At 45.2% G+C, this 21,049-nt stretch overlaps 1 protein-coding gene across 3 annotated transcripts in view; it reads left to right on the top strand.

The window, feature by feature from the left end:
* Positions 1-668: 668 nt before the first annotated feature.
* Positions 669-21,049, top strand: part of ash1l (ash1 (absent, small, or homeotic)-like (Drosophila)) — a 32,353-nt gene continuing 11,972 nt past the window's right edge. For 2 of the 3 annotated variants that reach the window (XM_023273253.3, XM_023273252.3), the window contains exons 1-16: positions 669-822; positions 1,842-1,948; positions 4,751-5,546; positions 6,559-10,984; positions 13,515-14,184; positions 14,338-14,511; positions 14,645-14,739; positions 15,244-15,317; positions 15,496-15,541; positions 15,763-15,871; positions 16,469-16,675; positions 16,846-16,992; positions 19,033-19,141; positions 19,813-19,962; positions 20,459-20,526; positions 20,848-21,014. In XM_023273253.3, the coding sequence (XP_023129021.2) occupies positions 4,947-5,546; positions 6,559-10,984; positions 13,515-14,184; positions 14,338-14,511; positions 14,645-14,739; positions 15,244-15,317; positions 15,496-15,541; positions 15,763-15,871; positions 16,469-16,675; positions 16,846-16,992; positions 19,033-19,141; positions 19,813-19,962; positions 20,459-20,526; positions 20,848-21,014 (7,042 nt within the window). In that variant the 5' untranslated portion in view covers positions 669-822; positions 1,842-1,948; positions 4,751-4,946. Of the gene's footprint in view, positions 920-1,841; positions 1,949-4,750; positions 5,547-6,558; positions 10,985-13,514; positions 14,185-14,337; positions 14,512-14,644; positions 14,740-15,243; positions 15,318-15,495; positions 15,542-15,762; positions 15,872-16,468; positions 16,676-16,845; positions 16,993-19,032; positions 19,142-19,812; positions 19,963-20,458; positions 20,527-20,847; positions 21,015-21,049 lie in introns of all 3 variants that reach the window. The other variant, XM_035949529.2, reaches the window with a different exon arrangement.

Below are 21,049 nucleotides of genomic sequence, written 5' to 3'. Positions count from 1 at the left end.
ATTATTATGAACAATAAGCTCTTTCTGAAAAAAAAGATGTACACATATGAGGTCTTAGGAGGTTTACAGATGGATCAATGATAAAAAATAATCACTTGTCATCCGAATAGAATCAAAAAGGTGACAGTGAACTAGCTCTGCAACTGATTCTTAACATTTTCCATTAGTGTATTGACCACCAGCACCTCTCCAAAGCACTCTATAAATAAATTACCTGTTAATTTACACTCAGATATGTCGTCGACCAGGTGAATTTACCGGGACTTTTCCGGTGTCTCCTCGGTGCACTAACCGCTGTGGCTTCAACCAGAACAAGAGGAAACATCCTTATAGAGCAGAATGGTTTATTTATAGGCTATAAAGCTCCCGTTGCCTTCCCCTCCGCCTGCGCTGTTTACTGTGTCGGTGTGTTGACCCTCAGCGGCCGTTGGAGCCGACCAGGCAGCGACACTTGAACGTTACATACCAGCAAAAAAAAAAAGACGACAACACAGAAACACGGCTCTTAAAACGGCGAAAACATTTTTTTTTTTTTGTCAATGACCGCAGCAACCGCGTACAACCGACATTTGCGCTCCTTTCCTCACCTCTCCTCCCTCCTCCCTCCTCCTCCGCCCTCCCCGGTCCTCCCTCCCTCCCTCCCTCCCTCCTCGCTGGGACTGAGAATGCCCGTGTTGTACTGACACAGTAGCGATACGGGCTGAGCAGACATGGAGGCCCGATTAACGAGAGAGGCCCGTGCTGACACATCCAGGCCCAGCTAACGGCGTGTCGGAGCGGATTTCGGAGCATCTCGGGGACGTATCACGGACACCAGTCGCTGTAAGGAGCGGAGGATTTTTAGCACCCGGAGAGGAGAAATAAAGGGAGATCCATTTCGGGTCTCTGTTGATTCAACGCAGCCGCCATTTTGTTGACAGTTAGTGTTTTTTTAATAACCTACACGGCGCTGCATCTGTTATTCTTACACCACCGGGATATAATTCGCCGTGTTTTTTTCCACCCTTCTTCTTTTCTCTTTCCAGTCGATTTGATTGCGCGTTGGTCTTCGAGGCGACGTTGGGAGATATTTTTTTTCTGCTTTAGCTCACTTGCTAGTGCATCGTTAGCCGTCGTAGCTGAGATGTAGTAACACGAGTGCCTACGAGAATGTGACGGAGATGCAAGATTATGTACATCACTTGTCCCCGGGTTGTGTCATATTCACTCGGTTTACACAAATTGTACGAAAGCTGTAGGCGTTTGCTACTCATTTCTCGCCTGTGTACACTGTAAGTTAAGGCACTGCATGGACGAAATTAGCCTAAATCGTCCTCAAACAGGCTGCTGATAGATGGCTAGTTAGCTTGTGCCAGTGCCATTTATACAAAATGTAGCACGGGCTGTCTATTATTGGACGGACGGTTAGCTGCTAGCTTGCTAGAAAATAAACAAACCTTGTGCAATGCATGGATTATAATAAGTAATAAGTGACGTGAAAACCTCTGTTTATTCACTGCCCTGTCTGTTACTATGCGTAGTGTTATGGAAATACATTTTTTCAGTCGGAGGGGAGGATGCTTTACATGTTGGCACTCAGCTTCCACCTTCGCAACTTTGTGTTTTGGAGCTGGCAGTCAATTTTTGCAGGTGTTCCAGAGCTGTGTGCAGTGATTTCAGTGTGAGATTTGTGGCCTCTTTGAAGGTTTTTAACCAAATAGCAGCGATTGTAGATCAAATGCAACCCACAATGTGCTCATTTTAGCTCGTCTGTGTAGCTCATGTTTTAAGAGTTGGATCCTAAAAAGCAGCAGTCCAAATCTGACTTTTTTTTTCTTCTTGTTTTGGTTTCGCTATTTCAGCTGTGGGAAGATTTTTTTGGGGGGAAAAATGTGGCCACCACGTTGATACACACTGAGGCAGGACACAGAGCCAAATAATGTGAACACCGTTTCTGGACAATTAAGAGGTGAGTGATTTGTTGATTTATTGCTCACAATAAAGTGAGGGCTTACCGAATAAGATTGCTCCCTGGCTAATGTTTATGCACGAGTAAACGTTTTCTGATTTTTTTCCCCTCTTTAGTGCATGTAATTTACCTTGCAGAGCATGCCTTTCAAGCTGGGTTTCCTTTATTATAACACAGTTATTATGACTAAACAGTGAATATGCGGTGAAAATCTAGGGTGATCTGCTCGCACTCTCATGAGTTTTTTCCCTTGACGGGGCCAGTGTTGACTGTACAGGAAACCGAAAGCAGATAACGTTATTTGGTTTGTGCAGGCTACGTTTTTTTTTTTTTTTTTTTTTTTGCATAACATACGGGGAAATTAAACTAAAATTGAATACACAAATGCTATACGCTTTATTGCAAGCTCCGTTAATGCCACTGAATGAACTTCCCTGGTTCGCTGCTGCAGATGTTTGCATGGTGCAGTTCTAACAAGACACCTGTCATTCTGTTCCGCTTTATTGCAGCCACCCACTGCAATTCCTATATCTCCAGGGTTTAAACATTATAGCCGTTTCTTTGTTTAAAGCCATGGCCTCTTATGATTACCTAGCAGCGCACAATTTAACGATCCAAAGCGATTGTAGTAGTAAAGGAATTTGGCTGCTTCCCCTCCCCTCAACCACTGAACACCGACGGAGTAAAAAGCCCTGGAAATGACAGGCAGCTCTCGGGGCAGACGCCAGCCCTCATGTGAATGATGTTGGGGGTGGGTGGGTTGGATACTATTGCTATGGCCAAAGGGAAATCAGCAGTTATGAACAACGTGTGCAAAAGTGAGGAGGGAGTGAAAGGAGGGAGGGAGTAAGAGGAGGAAAGAAATGGGAGGGGGCGCGGGAAGTTGTTTACTATGTTCCTCCCTTCTCTGCCATTTCTTAGGTGGTTGGCCTGATATTGATTATTGATTCTTTGGTATTCGTACTGTTTTGTTGACATTTATTCTGATTTTCTATACCTCTTTCTCTACTCAAACTCCTTGTTGTTACTGTTGAAGTAAAAGCAAATAAAAGACGAGCATGACTAATATCAGTCTTCAGAAGCAGTAGTGTTGCAATCGGACTGTGAGAATGTAATGACTGTAGTGTAACCGCTGTGTAAATACAAAAATGCCACGCTGCTGAACATGAAAAGGATATGCCGTAGTGTTAAGACTTATCAATCAGAAATTAGAAAAGGGTTTCAACCAAGTGTCAGATTATTACCAGGAGAGCAAGTGCCAGTAAATGACCCGGCTTGGCTTGTCAGAGGTGAGAGGAATGTTTTGACTCTCTGGGAGGCTTTCCTCCAGAGTTGTGTCAGTAGCCTCTCACAGAGTTGGGTACTACAGCGACTTATTTTTGACATAGCTGCTGTCAGGCAACAGAAGCGGCTCACATCACTCGTGAGCGTTTAGTATAAAAGATTGAGAACATTTGTCACCATGTGCGAGAAGGACACAGGGAGCGGAGTTGGTGGGGTGTGTGATGGGTGAAATGTGTTTTCGTTTAAAGTGGGAACACAGCGACTTTAGTTTCTGTTGCTTGTGCTTTCCAAGTTTGCAAAATAGAGGAGGAAGAGGATGGAAAACCTTAAAGAAAAACGGGGAAGGAGCGCCGAGATTGATGGAGTGTTAAAGAAAAGAGGGAGGTGTGATTTGAGTGTGGTATGCGTAGCGAGGGGGAGTCTGCAGTTTTGAGGCAAAATGGAGTGAGTAATTGAAGTAAACACTGAAAGGAGGGCGTGGGGGAACTACAGGCAAGACTCCAAAAACTGTGCCGTGTTTACTGTGTGGTTCAACAACAAAAAAAACTCTCTACTACTGTTTTCCACAGTTATAATCCAAAACAAACATGGTGTAAGACTATGTGTCGGGCAGATTTCTATTTTTTTTCTCTCTCACTGTGATGCTTTAGTGATGTGACGACTTGTATGACTTTCTTGAGGTTCCATTAAGTAGCTCCTTTAGTGCTCTCCACTAATGTAGGGCGAAGAGAAACCGCCGGCACGTTGACGCTCGATCACTCACTCTCAGTTGCTGCTGGCGAAGGCTGGGAAAGGCGGCCGGATCCTCTGTCTAGTCCCAGAGGACCCAATGTGCTGAGGTCACAGTTCTGAATTGCCTCCAAATGACTTCACCCAGAGAAAGCACCTGCTTGGGGGCGAACCCGCATTAAATCACTCAGTGGCCACGGGGAGCTGTAGACAACTTCATTGAATTGGGCCCATCCTCTCAGGAGCACAATTAAGAAGCAAGCTGCTCTTTGCTGCTGTGCTAACGTAGGTTATGAGCAGTTTGCCACTATCACCGGCACCCGATTTGACTGCAACTAATGAGGGTAATTAAGGGATTGCTCATTCGGCTTCTTACCCTGTAACACTGGGAGAGATGCACCTGTCCTGTGGGATTAACTATTGACTCAGGACCATGTGGGATTTGTAAATCGCAGGTGGACAATTCAGAGTCCTTGTGCCTAAGATTACATTTCTCAGGTAGAAGCGCCTCGGCTGTGTAAATAGGTCACAGATTGTTAGAGGCCGTGAGGATGAGCACACCATAAAAAGTCACCCAGACAGGATGAAGGACAGTCTCTAACCAAATAGATGATAAAAATTGTTGCCCTTCGTCTGCTTTCTGCCATCATTGATTGTAAGACATTTTATACTTCTCAGTTGTAGGGCACTCTTTGAAGCTGTCAATGTTTGGTTAATGTTCTGTGTTGCAGTGACTAATGTGGACTTTTTTTTCTTTCTCCCCTGCTACACTTGTCTCTACTCCTACAGTTGAAGGACGGAGAAAGAGGGCTGGACAGCCGAGGACGGGTGAGAAGCCGCCTCAAAACAAGGAGAGCTTCACCCTCACCGTTATCCCCCTCCCCCTTTTCCCCCCTACACCCCTATCCTGTCCCCAGACAAAAACTCTACCTGGTACCCAACAACATCCACTCCCGAATAAACTTACAAACCCCCTAAAGTTCTGATGGATCAGAAGATTCAGGGGAGAACTGCGACTCCACCCCCTCTTCTCGCTGGTGCTCCCACAGGGGAGCGAGAGAAGGAGGGAGGGGGTGGAAAGAAGGACGAAGAGGATGAAAAGAAGAGGGACAGAGAGAAGGAGGGAGCTGCCGCTGTCGCTGCTGGTGCAGGAGGGCCAGGAGGGGCCGGTGGTGACCAGTCCCATTTTTCCATCAAAGAGAGCAGCCTGTCCGAGGGCAATGTTAAACTGAAGATTGGCCTTCAGGCGAAACGCATGAAGAAGCCCCCTAAGATCTTGGAGAATTACGTGTGCCGACCAGCCTTCAGAGCTACTGTGAGGCACACGAGTCGCGGAGGAGGCGGTGCTCGTGGGAACCGTGCAGGGGCTACAGGTGATGGACAAGGCACTCAGAACCAGAGTCCCTCACAAGGCAGGGAAAAAGAGAGGGAAAAGAGTCCCAGTGTAAACAAACCACCAGCCACATCATCTTCATCAGCCTCGTCTGCTAAAGCTCCTACACCACCACCTCCTGCTCCTCCTCCTGCTGCCAGCACTACCACCATAACACCCTCCCAGGTCAATGGGAGTACTCCAGCAAAAAGGGTAAGAGAAAGAGGACTTGTCAGTTTATGAATTTTGATTCTACCAAAAGTGAATATTCGCTATTTACACCCAGTATGCTTACTAGTTTATTATTTTCATTCTGTGTACATACTTGGGTTTGTTCACCCTACTTCCTAAAGATATCATCAGTCAGTCATTGGTAAGGCAGCGGTCCACAACAAGGCTACCCTAGTAATTACTGTGTTATTGCACAGATAAAGAGCAGAGCATAAATTGTTCTTTAGTTTTCTTTGTGTTCCCTGTTGGCCTCTATTCAGCCTCTATTCACTGCGCACCGCCCCCTCCAGCCTCCCTTCATCTGTGTTGTCTATCCTCTTGTCTCTCCCCGTCCATGTCCTCTCCACCCCCATCCCTGCATGACCCCTCTCTCCAACTCTCCCGCTCTATCCCCAATCTGACCCTGATAAGTGTTATTGAGTTGAGTGCCAGTTCCCCCTGGGCAAGCTTGTTAAACAACACTGAACTGACAATCTTATCAATGGACTGAAATTTGTAAAAGTGTGAAGAAATATACTTGCTTTTGATTTGTCTGACATACAGTCGGTGTGTGTCATACTGTGTGCATTTTAGTAAATTGAAGGTTTTTTTGGTGGTTAAGTTGGCTGTAGTGTTGCTTTGTCGCTGTGTTTATGTTTTCATTGTGACCTGCAATGGGACAGAAGATGAAAATGAACCTAAACCGAACTGTAACATCATATATCAAATGATTACATTTATGTTTAATATTGTACATGATCCCTTGCAAGTTTTGCATTATTTGTGCTTGTACCTTTATTTTGCCACTTTCTCAAAATTTTCATTAGATTTCAGCATATGATTTTAGTATATTACTTTAAAAATAGTTAAACTATTCAGAAACAAAACTGCGCATATTCCCACATAATCTAGAAATTAGTCAGGACATTTTTTAATTGTAAAAATTATTCGTTATGTACCACCTGTTAGTTCTTATTAATCACTCTGGGTTTTTTTTGTTGTTTTTTTTGCGCAGGGTCCACCAAAGATGGATTGCAAGTCTGATTCAAAGTCAGACACAAAAGCAGCCAGTACCACATCTGAGAGACCCCTTAACCTTCACCGCCCTCCTTCAGACAGCAAAACACATTCTTCTGGGAAGAAAACACCGACTCCGCAACCCAACCCTCGGACGTCTTCACCCTCTCCGCCACTACCTGCATCAAAAGAACCCAGCTTTGAAGGTGTTAAACCTCCTCAATATACTTACGGCACAGAAAGTCAGAGAGACAAGGACAAAGGTGTTCAAAGTTGGGGAGCACCCACAGTCACTGAGAAATTAGCTCAACTTATAGCGACTTGCCCCCCATCAAAAACCCCTAAGCCAGCCAAACCTGCAAAAATCGATCCCACTCCTCCTCTCCCAAGCTCAGGCTTTATGGCTCCCACAGCTAAGCAGCGAGACAGAGCTATGGCCAATAGGAACACATACTCAAGAATGGTTCACCTCTCCCCACCACCCCCTGTCTCAAGACCACCTGGTCGGCCGTATGGCTCTAGGAACAAAGATAGTGTTTTAGAAAATTTACCCTCCTTGACACCGTTAAGAAAGGAGGACTTAGATGGGGCTGGAAAAGCTAGTAGTAGCAGTGGCAATAACAGTGTCAGCTTGAGTGGCAGCAACAGCAGCAGTCGCAGCAACAGCCCAGCATTCACCTATGGCAATAACCGCCTATCAGCCATGTCAAAGGACAGCAACAACGACAACAGCAACAGTAGCATTTCTAAGCCACAGTCGCGTCCTGCTCACTGCCTACCCCACACCACATCCTCTCCATCTTGTCCTATTTCATCCTCTTCCTCCACCTCAGCAGAGCAGAGGACTGTGAGTGCAGTAAGTCACTTGGGCTCCCCTGTTCCCTCACAAGGACACCATGCACGAGAGTCTCCTGCCTTGGCGGAGGAAAGCAGTGCAGGTGAGCAAGAGCAGGACAGGGACGGCCCCCGAGACTTAACCAAGTGCCCTCCTTCAACAGGAACAGGAAAGCCAGAGGGGAAAGACAAGGGAGCGAGTAATCAGTCACTGCGAGTTGAGAGGGGAAAGAGCTCTAGTCCAAGTAAGCGCAGCCCCAACCGGGACTGTAGCCGACCTGGTCGGACCAGCAGTCCCTCTGAGTCTGTTAGACAGAGGGCACCTTCTCCACTAGAGCCAGATGATGATGAAAGCCCACATACACCGCTTAGAGATGATTCTCCTGATTCATCTCTTGACTCTCCTGCAGAGCAGGACAGCAAACCCCTTAAAAAACGCAGGGGAAGGAAACCCCGCTGGACCCGTGTGATGAACAAGACACAAAGTCAGAGAGCAGGCCAGGACAGTCCCTTCAACGAGAACAAAACCACTATGCCTTTATCTTCAAGCTTGGAAACGCCATCGCCACCAGGTAAAAGACCTGTTGGCAGGCCTCCCAACCCAAATAAGGTCAAACCAAATCCTGTGCCACAGAGGCCAGTCTCACAGCTCTTCACTTCCCAGACTAAGAAAAGGGGAAGGCCAAAGTCCAAAATGCCAAGGCTCGACGCTCCAGCCCCTGGGAACCCACCTAACAAGCTGCCCCCCTCCAAGGTCTTTTCATCTTTGCTGAAGTCCAAAGAAGAGCAGGACCCACCTGTTCTTCATCCAGAGGTGGACCTGAACCCCCCTAAACCTATGCCTAGAAAACGTGGACGTCCCAAGCGCCTTCCTCCTACTTTACCCCAGGAGGGTCAGCCTCCCACTTTGGCTCCAGAAGCTGGGGACATGGGAGACAAACGGTTCCGCAGCAAAGGAAATGGGCAGCTTATCATGAAAACTATTATTGGCAAGATCAATAAGATGAAAAGTGTGAAGCGGAAGCGTATTCTCAGTCAAATCCTATTAGGTCCAAGACCAGAAGAAGCCCCTAAAGGTGCCACGAGTGGGGTGGTTGGCTCTGTGGGAGCTGCAACCCAATCATTGTCCTCCCTGGCTGCTTCGTTTGGGGGAAAACTAGGGCCACAAATTAATGTCAGTAAAAAGGGCACAATATACATGGGTAAGAGGAGGGGCCGTAAGCCGAAAGCAACTTGTAATGTTACAGCTACATCATCACCAGAACCATTTCTGTCTCCAAACACCACTTCCCCTCTCCATCACCACCACTTGCAGTCCCAACAACAGCACCAGCTTTCCTCTTCAGAGGTCTTTCCCTCTCCCTCACTCTCACAGTCTAGTGGGGGCCACAGTCCCATCAGTGATGCCAGCTTTGTGGAGCCAGGCTCAGTGCACTTTGCAAGTCACTCTCACTATTCTAACACCCATCATAGCCACAACACATTCTCCTTCCCTCCCCCAACCTTTTCAGCTCCTAATCCTCGGAACACAGGGCTGAGCTCGACGTCATCTTCTTCGGCCACAGCAGCTTCCCAGAAAAAGTCATCTTGCCGTGGATACCATCACCACCACCATCATTACCGACAGCACTACCATTATCATAAGCTTTCCCCTCCCAGGCCACTCCATCCCACCTCCCCTGCTCCCCTCAGTGAGCTAAAAGAAGCCACTCCGTCACCAGTCAGTGAGTCACACAGTGAGGAGACAGTGCCCAGTGACAGTGGTATAGGAACAGACAATAACAGCACTTCTGACCGTGGTGAGAAAGCTGGGGGGGCCGGTGGCTTGGGTGCAATCGGGATGCCACCCGGGATGGGCAGTGGATTATTAATGCCAGGGGTCATCGGTTCAGCTATGGGTCCAGGGATGGGCCTTAATTCCAGAGGCAGGCGCAGACACTCTGCTGTGCTTATGGAACATCCCTCACCCTCTCCATCACCCCACGGGGCAAGGTCGTCACCTGACCCCCGGAGACCTCACCCAACAGCTCCTGCCTCCTCCCTAATAGGACATAAGGAGAAACATAAGCACAAGTGTAAACGCCGCAGCCATGGGTGCCCTGGCTATGACAAGCTAAAGAGACAGAAGCGGAAACGCAAGAAGAAGTACTTGCAGCTGCGCTCACGGCGGCTTGACCCAGACTTTCTTGCCGAGCTCGATGAGATTGTTGTGAGGCTGAGTGAAATACGGATAGCTCACCGTACCACAGGGCACCGGCTCAGCAGTGGAATAGGAATAGCAGCGGGATCAAGTAGAGTGCCAGGGGTGGGGAGCAGGGCCAGTGGTGGCATTGGAGGCACAGGTGGTCCCCCTCCTCATCATTATGTTCACAGAGACCTCCTGCCTACAATCTTCAGGGTTAACTTTGGCAGCTTCTACTCCCATCCTGCATACTCCTGTGACCCGTTGCACTATGTTCGTAAACCAGACATGAAGAAGAAACGGGGAAGGCCTCCCAAACTGAGGGAGTCCATGTCTGAGGTTCCATTTGTTCCCGGGCTTGGATTCCCGCTCTCTAGTGGAGGCTTCTACCACCCCTCCTACAGTGTTCCTTACTCATCTGGACCCCTGGGATTGGGCTATTACAGAGGCTATCCTCCAGCAAGTGCTCTGTATCCTCACCCACATCATCAGTCGCCCCACACGGCCCCATCCCACCACTCTCACCACTCACCCTCCTTCCCTCCTCCTCCCCCGACGTCCTACATGCATCATCACCACCCTTCACATCTCCTGCTGAACCCCTCAAAATTTCACAAGAAAAAACATAAGCTGCTCCGGCAGGAGTACCTAGGAGGAGGAAGGTCCCCTGTCCTTTACCCACCCATGTCCTCTGAGCTTTCGTTCAACTGGCATCACAAACACAAACACAGGCACAAACACAGGGAGCGCTGTGGTGAAGAGGACAGGGAGGAAGCAGCAAGAGGTGGGCCAGCGAGCCGAACTAGTGCAGGGATTTCTGACAGTGGAGCGTCAGGTAAAGGAGAACGAGTTGGCGGTTTAGGAATGGCAGAGTCTTTACAACGATGCCGCTTTGGACGAGATGCCTCCAGCACCAGTTCCAGCAAGCAAGCTGCTGCCACCTCTGCCAACTCCCCTTCTTCTTCCTCATCCTCATCTGCAGAAAGGTACAAGCGCAAAGAGAGCTCCATGTCCTGCCTGGGACCTTCCAGGCTTGCACTGGGTAGCAGCTCAAAAGGTCACCATCCAGTCGAGTCCTGGTTCAGGATGGGCAGCTCAGAAGCGGACTACTCTAAACTTTCACGGAGTCAAGTGGCGGCTGGCCAGGGTTCCTTCTCAGATGGGCGGGCAGAAGACCCAGCAGGCTGCTCGGACAGCGAGGATGAGGAGCCTCTCACTCCCACTGAGGATGTAGAAGCTCACGAATCTCCAAACCTTACAAATCTGTTTGCCTCTGCTCTCACTCGCACTTCACTGAAGGGGGGCAGGAACAGAAAGACTGAGGTAGTTACAGAGAGCTCCAGCTTCTCCCATGTGGACCGACCGATGAGGAAGGACCGCTCAACGTCAGCAGAGAGGAGAGAGTTAGGTAAGTCTAATTTGGTTTAGTAAAACTGTAAAAGGATCTGTATGAATAGGCTGCCTGCAGCAGAGCATGCAGTGATAAACTGATAGACATATTACAGCGGCATAGACATAATTTATTTAAAAGAAAACCCTGAACTGTAGCAATAGCAGCAGGGAGCTATTTGCATTTATTTGCTCTTGAACATCCCATTCTCTGCATTGAATCTGCTTATTATTCATCTAGCTCTGTTAGTTTGCGACTTAGAAAAGCTAATCAGCACACAAAATCTTTCAACCCAAATGAAATGTGACATTGTTAAAGGTTACTGGAGTCAATTGTGCACCAAATTCATTTTCCAAAAATAGTTCTGATGCAGTTGTGTTCTGTGTCACAGTATGATTGGCTGATGTCTGATGAGCTTTACGGCTTGGCACTGCTATGGTGAAACTGGCACAGTGTGCAATCAATTATATCCAGCACTGATTCCAAGATTGTGTATTTGGGCAGTAACCCTTTCAAACATTGCCATATGGCACGGCAAGTGGGCTCTCAAATTTTGCTTGATCTCAACACAGTGAAGCATGTGCATCTCTTGAAAATCCTTCATTGTGTGTTGAGAGATTGTGTAGTGGTTACCACTGGGACCATCCATACCTCAGTTGTGGCTAGAACAAACAAAACTGGAAAATTAACAGTTCTGTCTCTGTAGTCCTCACAGCTGTCCCCCATCTGAGAAAATAAAATACTAAGTGAAACGGGCCATTTATTTTTGTGGATAAAAGTCCCCTTGAAATTCTGAGTGACATCCCCTGTGCATACAATGTCTGACATTTGGTAGCTCTTACTAGTGGTTACCGGCTTGGCAAAAAAAAAGCATGTGTAATTACTTAAACCAGCTCCTCTGTAAGAGTGGATGGCCACAGTTGGCCACAGTTGATGCAGCATTTCTGCCAGGGCTCATCTTACCGAAGGGGTGGAGTATTTTGTTAACGTTCTATATTTAGTAGACTTTTCCCTCAAAAGCCCACAATGTAAGGCCTCATCCTATCCATCAGCACCTGGGCTGGGCTCGTGTTGCTGATGTAAGGCACACTGCATCAGCAGTGATCTTGCTTTATTGGTGTGGCTCCAATGTGCATTTGTGTCTGTGTGTGTCATTAGTGGTAGGATTGGTGCTTGTGTGTGTGTTGCTTAATGTTTATGTGCATGTCCGTGAGTAAGATGGGCAGCTGAAAGGTCCCTGTTGAGGCACTGTGGCACAATTCAAACCAAGCCAGGGTAATCCAGGATTAGAGCTCAGGACTTGGGGTCAACCAGTGGTCACAGACGGCACTGTGGAGGTAGGGGAGGCTAAGGGTGGGGAGCGTGGGGACTGCACTGGCACACAAGACAAGTAGGGAATGACAGAAGTAAATGAATTTACACGGACAGAAGAGTATGGGTTAAGAGTGGTGTAGAGAAAAAGGCGGTAAGCAAGCCCAAGGCTAAGCTGTAGCATAATAGAGCAGGTCTGAATAGGTATGTTTGTGTAGGTTTAAAGTGAATTTTCAAGTCATCAAAAGAAAATATCAAGCAATTCAAACATGTGGGAAGTGGAGCAGGGGTCAGGCAATGGTTAACAGCATGGACCACTCCGTCTAGCCAGTTAATTGGTCCTCTCACTTTGATCTTTTTCTACTTAGTAACATGTAAAATGCTTGATGCCACGTGATTGTGTTGTTAGACTTATACTGGTAATATAATTAGAAGAATCCAGATATATGTGTTGTGTTTAATTATTTAATCTGTTACAGTTGGCTTTTTACATATCTTCTTCATATCTGTGTGCCAACTTTTTCACCTTTGCCAAGTGTTCAGACATGTTTGCACTATTTATAACTATTCTGAGTTTGTAGCATTTGTGTTCATAATCAGATAATTTTGAAAATGAAACATTTGCATGGAAAGATTCTTGATGGGTGACAAAAAGAGTGAAAGGATGACGACAAAACAAGTTTAGGTCAACTGAACTGAAAAAAACAGTGGAGCCATGAGTTTGAATGTGTGAAAGAATAGATGTCAATGTTCTTCTGCATAAGTATGAAATGAATGAAAAGAAATGTGAGAGGAAGAAGGGCTTTCTGAGGTCAAGCGAGGGGAGGAAGTAGGAAGAGACTGAGAAACTTGGGATGACAAGGCACAGGAGAATAATGTTAATGAGGAAGAAGATGAGAAGCGAAAAGAGAAAAATGTGTGGAAAATGAAGCAGTGTCTCGCAATGTCAAAGGATAGAAAGTGGGAAGGGGAAAGTGGTGGACAAGGGTGAAATATGAGTTTAAGAGTAATGGGAAAGAGGAGAGACGTGAGGAAAGATGCACAAGAATAGAAAGTGATCTAATGGTTCAAGAGCAGAGAAGAGAATGCAGAAAAATGGTATCGCACTTTTTTGAGTGTTTAAATCTGAGCTGTTCTCATTCCATGTGCCATTGTTAAGGATTGCCAAAAATATGTGCTGTGTACTCTGACGGTTAATGATGTATATGTGGCATTATTTTGCCGTTTCTTTTTACAGGGTCATCGGGTATCCAAACAAGAGGAGTTGCACTTCCGACCCCTGAAGGGCCTGAAGGATCCCTACATCACCGGCAGCAGCACCATCACCAACCTTCTCTGTTTCACTCCCACGCCTCTGTTTCCTCCTCTTGCCTCTCTTCCTCTCAGGATTGTTGCCTGGATGCCTCCCTGCCCCACCACTCCCATCGGGCACAGCCATCCAAACACAGCCTGCACCACGTCAACAAAATTCTGCGTGCCAAGAAGCTGCAGAGACAGGCTCGTACAGGAAACAACGTGGTGAAGAAGAGGGGCCCCGGACGTCCCAGGAAACACCCATTACCCTCCCCGCCACCGTCCCCACCCCCTGTGGTCGAGCTGAATCAGACACGGCACAGAGACAGAGGGGGAGAGCGGCTAGCAGGGGGAAGAGGGTGGGAAGGCGATACTGTGACAGATGCTATTGAGTCGGTAGTCCAGGGCCAGCGAAGGAAAGGTCAGAAGAGGAAGCAGTGGGAGAGAGATGGGGATGAGGAAGAGGAGGAGGAGGTGGAAGAGGAAAGGGAGGTAGAGGAGCCTGAGCAGCAATTGCCAGAAAGAGAGGAGAACCTGGGCAACCTGGTGGCAAGGTCCAGGGCAGCAACAGGAAGAAGCTGGCTTTCCCAAGATGAGCTGCAGCACTTTCATGGGTAAGCCAATTTGTAATGTGCTGCTGCATATGAGCCTCTGTGCCCGAGAGTTTCAGCTGTTGGACAGTAATGTTAGGTTGCAGTGCTGGCATGTATAGCAACATTTATTAAGTCCAGTTGTCACTAGATACCAAGTCATGGTTCTAATTTTAGCTCAGTGGAGAGCAAGCCAGATGGCCACTGCTCCCCGGAGCGCCCAGGCACCGTCTCCAGGGAACAAGCTCCACCCATGCCCATAACCAGCCAACGAGAGAAGAGAGCAGCCAGACCTCCGAAGAAGAAGTTTCAGAAAGCGGGACTTTACTCTGATGTGTACAAGACTGAAGAGTGAGTAAACAAAGAAGCCTTAAATAAAATCTTTTTTTTGTTTCTGATATTAATGTTTATTTCAGAGCAACATATGCAGTTTATCTGCACTGCTGGTGAACTAGCTTCACATTATTCTCTTCTTCCTCTGCAGTCCCCGTAGTCAGCTTCTGCAGCTAAAGAAAGAGAAGCTGGAGTACATACCTGGTGAACATGAATATGGATTGTTTCCTGCGCCAATACATGTTGGTGAGTTTTAAACTGGATCAGATGTCATTTGTATTGTTGAATTATTAAACAGCTATTAAAATATATGATTTGATTATGCAATGATTAATGAGCTACTGTTTTAAATTGCTTTAAAATTAGTTTTTTATGTTTCTGGATCCAGAATTAATTGGTTGGCTTCTCTCTTTAAACTGGTTTCTGAAGCTGAAAAACTTTCCTAGAAAGTGAAGGCACACAATCCAGAGAAGCTCTTTTGATTTAAGCACACATCTAACCTCGGCTTCTGTAGTTTGCTCAGCAAAATTAACTAGGTTACCCTGTTTCCAGGAACAAGACCCTTCCTTTTTTCTTACTACAGGCCTGTGTTTTCCGCTATGATAAGATGAAACTGATTTTTTTCATCATCAAGTTTCATCAGGCTTATGTACATGCACCATCTGACTATAACTCTTATTTTATGTCTTACTCCCTTTTTTCCTGATGTTTATTTTCCCTCCCCAAATTTCCTTGCTGTGTTCTTTTCAGGGAAGTACCTGAGACAGAAGCGCATTGATTTCCAGTTGCCTTATGACATCTTATGGTTGTGGAAACATGATCAGGTGATCAATCTTTTTTAGCAGAAGCATTTTTTAGGGTTTTTCCAAGCTCAGAGTGAAAGACTCATGAGTAATTCAATACGTTAGAAAGCCAAGTGTTACGTTCTAAGTTTGGACTCATAAGTAATTTTTTTTTTGTTTTATTCCACTTTGTGTTTACTTTTCTGCTTTTGTGTTACAGCTTTACAAGAGGCCTGATGTCCCCCTTTATAAAAAGATTAGATCAAGTGAGTAGCTGGCTTTATTCCAGTGATCCTGATCAATTTATGTGCGACCACTTCCCTGTTAATCCATCCACAGGGATATTTGCTTCATTGGTTACCTTGGTAGCTTTGAATAATGTTATCAGTTTAATGCATTGTTTCCAAAACAGGAATTAAATATATCTGGTAACACTTTGTGAGTGTCAAAAACTGCAAAACGGTAATCCCCTGTTTATGTGTCACAGATGTCTATGTGGATGTTAAGCCTTTCTCTGGTTATGAAACAACTACATGCAACTGTAGACCACCCGAGGGCTCGACTGAGAAAGGCTGCCTAGATGATTGCCTGAACAGGTAAAGACACGTAACTGCATATAATGGTGACTTTTATTAGGTTTCACATGAGGGTATAAAATGGTTTTTAGTTGTTATTATAATAATGATATTATTGGCTTGTTTATAGATTTAACAGATATGACTAGAGTAGTGAACCAAAGGAAATGTTCTACTGAAATTGTACCTGCTGTTAAAATAATTGATTTGTCATGGTAAAAAAAAAATAAATCTGTACATTATCCCAAGATTAAGTAAATCAGATACAGTACACTCTGCATGCTAGACTTATTATTGTAAATGCATTTACAGCACAGTAAATCATTTTAACACGGTTATTTCGTACTGAAATAATAACAAGCTCCGAGCCAATCAGAATGCACCGGTCCTTATATGGTTTCTGAAAATGGAACTTTATCAACTCGTGATCTCAGAACAAGAACTAATGACGACTGTAATGCTGTCAGCTTTTTGACCAGATGTTTTAACAGATTTAAAACCTTTTACAGCAAAAGTTAGGTATTGGCTGACAGAAAAACAAGAATGTACCCACCTATGACATCTATAAGGTCCGACTGCAGTCTTTACCTCAATTTACGTTTTTTTGAATTTCCATAGGATGAGCTTTGCTGAGTGCTCTCCCAGCACCTGTCCATGTGGTGATCAATGTGACAACCAGCACATCCAGAGACACGAGTGGGTCCAGTGTCTGGAGCGGTTCCGTGCTGAGGGCAAGGGTTGGGGCATCCGCACCAAGGAGTCTCTCCGCTCTGGACAGTTCATCATCGAGTACCTGGGAGAAGTAGTTAGCGAGCAGGAGTTCAGGTGAGACAGTCAGTCCGCTCACTTACTGTGCGATAAATGTTGTCGGATGATTGAGGTTTTCTGCCTGTTTTGCATCCTTTGTTTTGTTTTCAGATTTTGATTTTATTGATCTAGTAAACTATTAAAAACCTCTTTTAATCTTCCACTGCTTAATATCTATTATATTTTAGGAGCCGTATGATGGAGCAGTACTTCTCCCACAGTGGCCACTACTGTCTGAACTTGGATAGCGGCATGGTGATTGACAGCTACCGAATGGGCAATGAGGCACGCTTCATAAACCACAGCTGTGAACCCAACTGTGAGATGCAGAAGTGGTGGGTGTCATGGCAGCTTTAAACCAGTTCCCTGCTAATGCCCTTGTGGTGCTTTTGGGTTCTTACCAAGAAACAGATTTGGCTAAGTACTGAGCATGAGCAGTTGCCACAAGTTGTTATGGATGGATAATTGAGCCAGTCCTGGCATGGACCACATTTTTTAGACTGTGAAGACAAATAAAGAAGACTGCTTTTGCTCTCACTATGTAGCTGCTGTAATTCCATTTAGTATATTTTGCCACATTAGCACAGTTCGATATTGTTGGATGGAATGAGTCTCAGAGGTTATTAATATATGTTGTTAGCAATATTGCTGGATGTGAGAGGAGTGTCGGAGACGCTGATTGGAAAGTGTTCCAGCTTGATAATTCGGTATTTGGTTTTCTGAATGCTTCCGTCACTTAAGGTTAATGATCTGGAAAATAGACCAGCCCATTACCTAAATAGTTTGACTCAATTGCTATCTGTTTGGGCCTGATGATTCGAGTAAACTGAGTAATTTCTGATTCCCTCTGTAAGAGATAAGCTGGCTGTAGTGAAAGAGTCAGAAAGATATCCAGAATACAAAAAAAATATAGATGAGGCCAGCCAGGTCACAACAATTCCTGCTATAGCTATTGTAAGTCCTCACTTAAGCTGTCAAAAACCTTGTTAGATTCCCTTAGTATAAAATGACTAGATTTTTAGATGGTTTTGAAGTTGTGGGGAGTTATTGCAGCCCTACAGTTAAACCTGTCGAACCTAAGACACATTTTAAGTAGTCACAGTGTATGCTTGTCAATATTTGTTTCCCTAGTTTATGTAGCCTACATGATAGCCCTCAAAGGGACACGTGCAGCAGGTGCACTTAACTGTAAATGAGAAGGCTCTACCTTGAAACCCCAGCCTTATTAATGTGGTTGTGTGGTGGTAATCTGATGAGATCACCTCACTCCTTTTCTGCCAGTGTTCAGAGACCTAAATGGCTTAAAGTCCTTGCACCCTGCCAAAACAATTCACTGGTTTTCTAAGGGGTTGTTCTCACAGCATGACTAAATCCACAGCAATTGGAGCCCCAACTGAGGCGACTTCCCTGCGCCTGACTTTTCTAAGTGAAACCTACTTAGATTATCTTCAGTTGTTACAGTAAATCTGCAAAATGCGTCGCCACTTTTAAACTCTAAGAGGATTCAATTATGGACAGCTAATGATCTCACAGAGTTGACTATCTTGCTGTATCCTCTGCCCTCCGACATAGACGGGCTCATAATCTAGGGCACTGGTCTGTGCATATAGTGTAGAGTGGCTGGACTGAAATAAAAGACTCCACCAGGATGGAGGATTTTCAGCACAAAGCCTGAAGAGTCATCCATCTTGTCACAGAAGAGAGATTACATGCAGCCGGGCCTTAGATACAGCTGTAGTGCCTGAAGACAATGCGCTGAACCAGCTTTTTACCCCTATAGAAGGAATAAATTATCAAGTGGCTGGCAAACAGAATTGTGTTCTTTATTCTTAGAAGAACGGCAAAAAGCTGGAGCACCGCTTTATTTGGAGAGGAGAAAAATAGGAATTACATGTTGAGCATTTGCCACATTTTCCCCCTTTGTCCCAGTTTTAGAATGCATTTAATGTAATTGTCTTTCTAACTTCAGTATTCCAACTTAAACTCGGAAATCAAGTCAGATAAACTTACCTTCAGAGAGACGGATACTTCAAATCTGTTTTTGATGTAGGACTTTCCACCCCTAACCCAGAATTGAACCCATGGAAAAATTGTGAACTGTAAGACAGCACTACTCTTAATGTTTTGCTCTCTGCTGGTCATTGTCAAAATGTCTGATTTATAACCCAAAACCATGACTTGAAAGGCCTGATTTTCCTGTAATTTTGATCAGACCTGAAATAGCATGCCTGCATAATAAGTCCAATATGTAAGGAGGAGCACTTCTATTTTGGCAACAGTTCTGTCAGGAAGACTACTACTACACTGAGCTTTTATCCTGAAATTTTATCATATCAAAAAATGCTGAACTTATTCGTTTCACTTCTATTTTGCAGGTCAGTAAATGGCGTGTACAGAATTGGTCTCTTTGCTCTCAAGGAAATCAGCAGCGGCACTGAGCTCACCTACGACTACAACTTCCATTCCTTCAACACAGAGGAGCAGGTAAAGGACTGATGACTAATTTGACTGTTGATCATTGTGTCAATCAGCTGCGTCTCCATGTACAGCCCTCAACTCCTCAGTTTTCGACTGCAGCTGGCTGTAATCCTTGTTCTGTTCTTTGTAAGACCTGTTGTGAAATGGGGGGCCACTCCAATCAGAACTTGTAGCAGTTAGGGAACTGGCTCATGTGCTGCTACGGCAACACCACCAAGGCTGCAGTACAGACAAAGATGCCATAAAGTCCCCCCAGCATCAGATATCCAACCACCTTTTCCAGCTGCAGTCTAAAAACAATGGTGTGAGACTCACAGGAGAGGCAGCTGAATCACATCGAGGCATCGTAGATAAGGTTTAATGTTGAATGGACCAATATCCATAAAAGAAGAGTCAAAGCAGCAGCAATGTGAACTACCACTTCAGTCCAGCATTTTGTGAAATGGGAGTTTAACTTTGAGTGGAAGTGACAGGTTTTGTAACCATATCCATTAGTTTAACTAAATCTGCGGGTTGTGATGTTTTGGCCAGCCCACCCACCCCCATTTAACCTCTTGATAGAATAAAATCTTCCTTCAGAGATATTATTGGACTTGCTTCTATTTCAGCAAAACCTTTTTCTCACATACAGTACTATAAACTCATTTCTTTTTATGGCGCTTTTATTTTCTCTACAGCAAGTGTGTAAGTGTGGCTCAGAGAGCTGCCGGGGCATCATTGGAGGGAAGAGTCAGCGAATTAATGGCTTGCCTGGGAAAACAGGAGGGACACGGCGACTGGGTCGACTCAAGGAGAAGAGGAAGTCCAAACACCAGCTCAAGAAACGAGTGAGTGATTTATGTACATAGAGGCAGCAAAACTTTGTGTTGTTGTCAGTTCAGTTACATCTGGATAACCTTTAATAGCAAAAGGAGAGGAGCCCTTAATAATTAGTTGTAAAGGCTTTGTATGTACATCTTTTCATGTAGTTGTAGGCTGTGATTTTCTTTGAGTGAAAGCTATAGTCTAAGAAACATGTCTGGTTTGGTTTTCCTAAATATCAGGTGCAATGTCTATGTAGGCCACAAATGTCTCACAGGTACTTTTTGTGGGCCACGAAGCTTCTAAAAAAAGTAACAGAACACCTTAAATGTTATATTTTTAAATTAGGGCTGAATCTTACTACCTAAACACTGCGCTGTGTTATACTGTGTTTTAGTTGAAGGCCTTCAATGTTAATCACAGTTTAAAACTCAAAAGAGTTTTTAAAAAATTGTTGATAGGGGAAGAAGTGTTTCCTGTTAAGATCAGAATGTGCTTTAATGCAACCTTCTTCGCCTTCAGGAGGAAGAGTCAAGTGACAGCAACAAGTTTTATCCTCATCTTATGAAGCCCATGTCCAACAGAGAGAGGTAAACACACACAAACTGACACAAAAAAATTGTTTGAGCAGTTGATGAAGCATGTCTGATACACATAATTACAATTCCTCTGAACCGTCTGCAAATGAAGCCAGTGAAATCCCTCACTCATATGTTCTTGGAAACAACTGATTATACTTAAAGTCTTCTATAACACTGAAACAAACACAGTTTTGTACACTTTTTTGAAAGCAATTTTTGCTCTCCAGCCTTGAAAAAGAAGAATGCACATTTCTAGTAAAACATCTGACACATCAAACAGCAGGTGTTAGTTAATGTTACCCCTACTGTCGCCTCTCCCTCAATCGCCAGAAACTTTGTGCTGAAGCACCGAGTGTTTCTCCTGAGGAACTGGGAGAAGATGAGGGAGAAACAGGAGTTGCTGAAGAGAGAAGGTGAAAGAGAAAGAGACGCCAGCAGCCTCTCGATATATACACGCTGGGGAGGAGTTATCCGTGATGACGGCAACATCAAGTCAGGTGAGCGGTCAAACCTGAAGGTTTAAAGAAAAAGC

This window comes from Amphiprion ocellaris, chromosome 15 (assembly GCF_022539595.1).
Source record: "Amphiprion ocellaris isolate individual 3 ecotype Okinawa chromosome 15, ASM2253959v1, whole genome shotgun sequence".
Taxonomy (NCBI): Eukaryota; Metazoa; Chordata; class Actinopteri; family Pomacentridae; genus Amphiprion; species Amphiprion ocellaris.
Note: the sequence above shows the minus strand (reverse complement) of the source record. Positions and strands in the feature narration are given on the sequence as shown.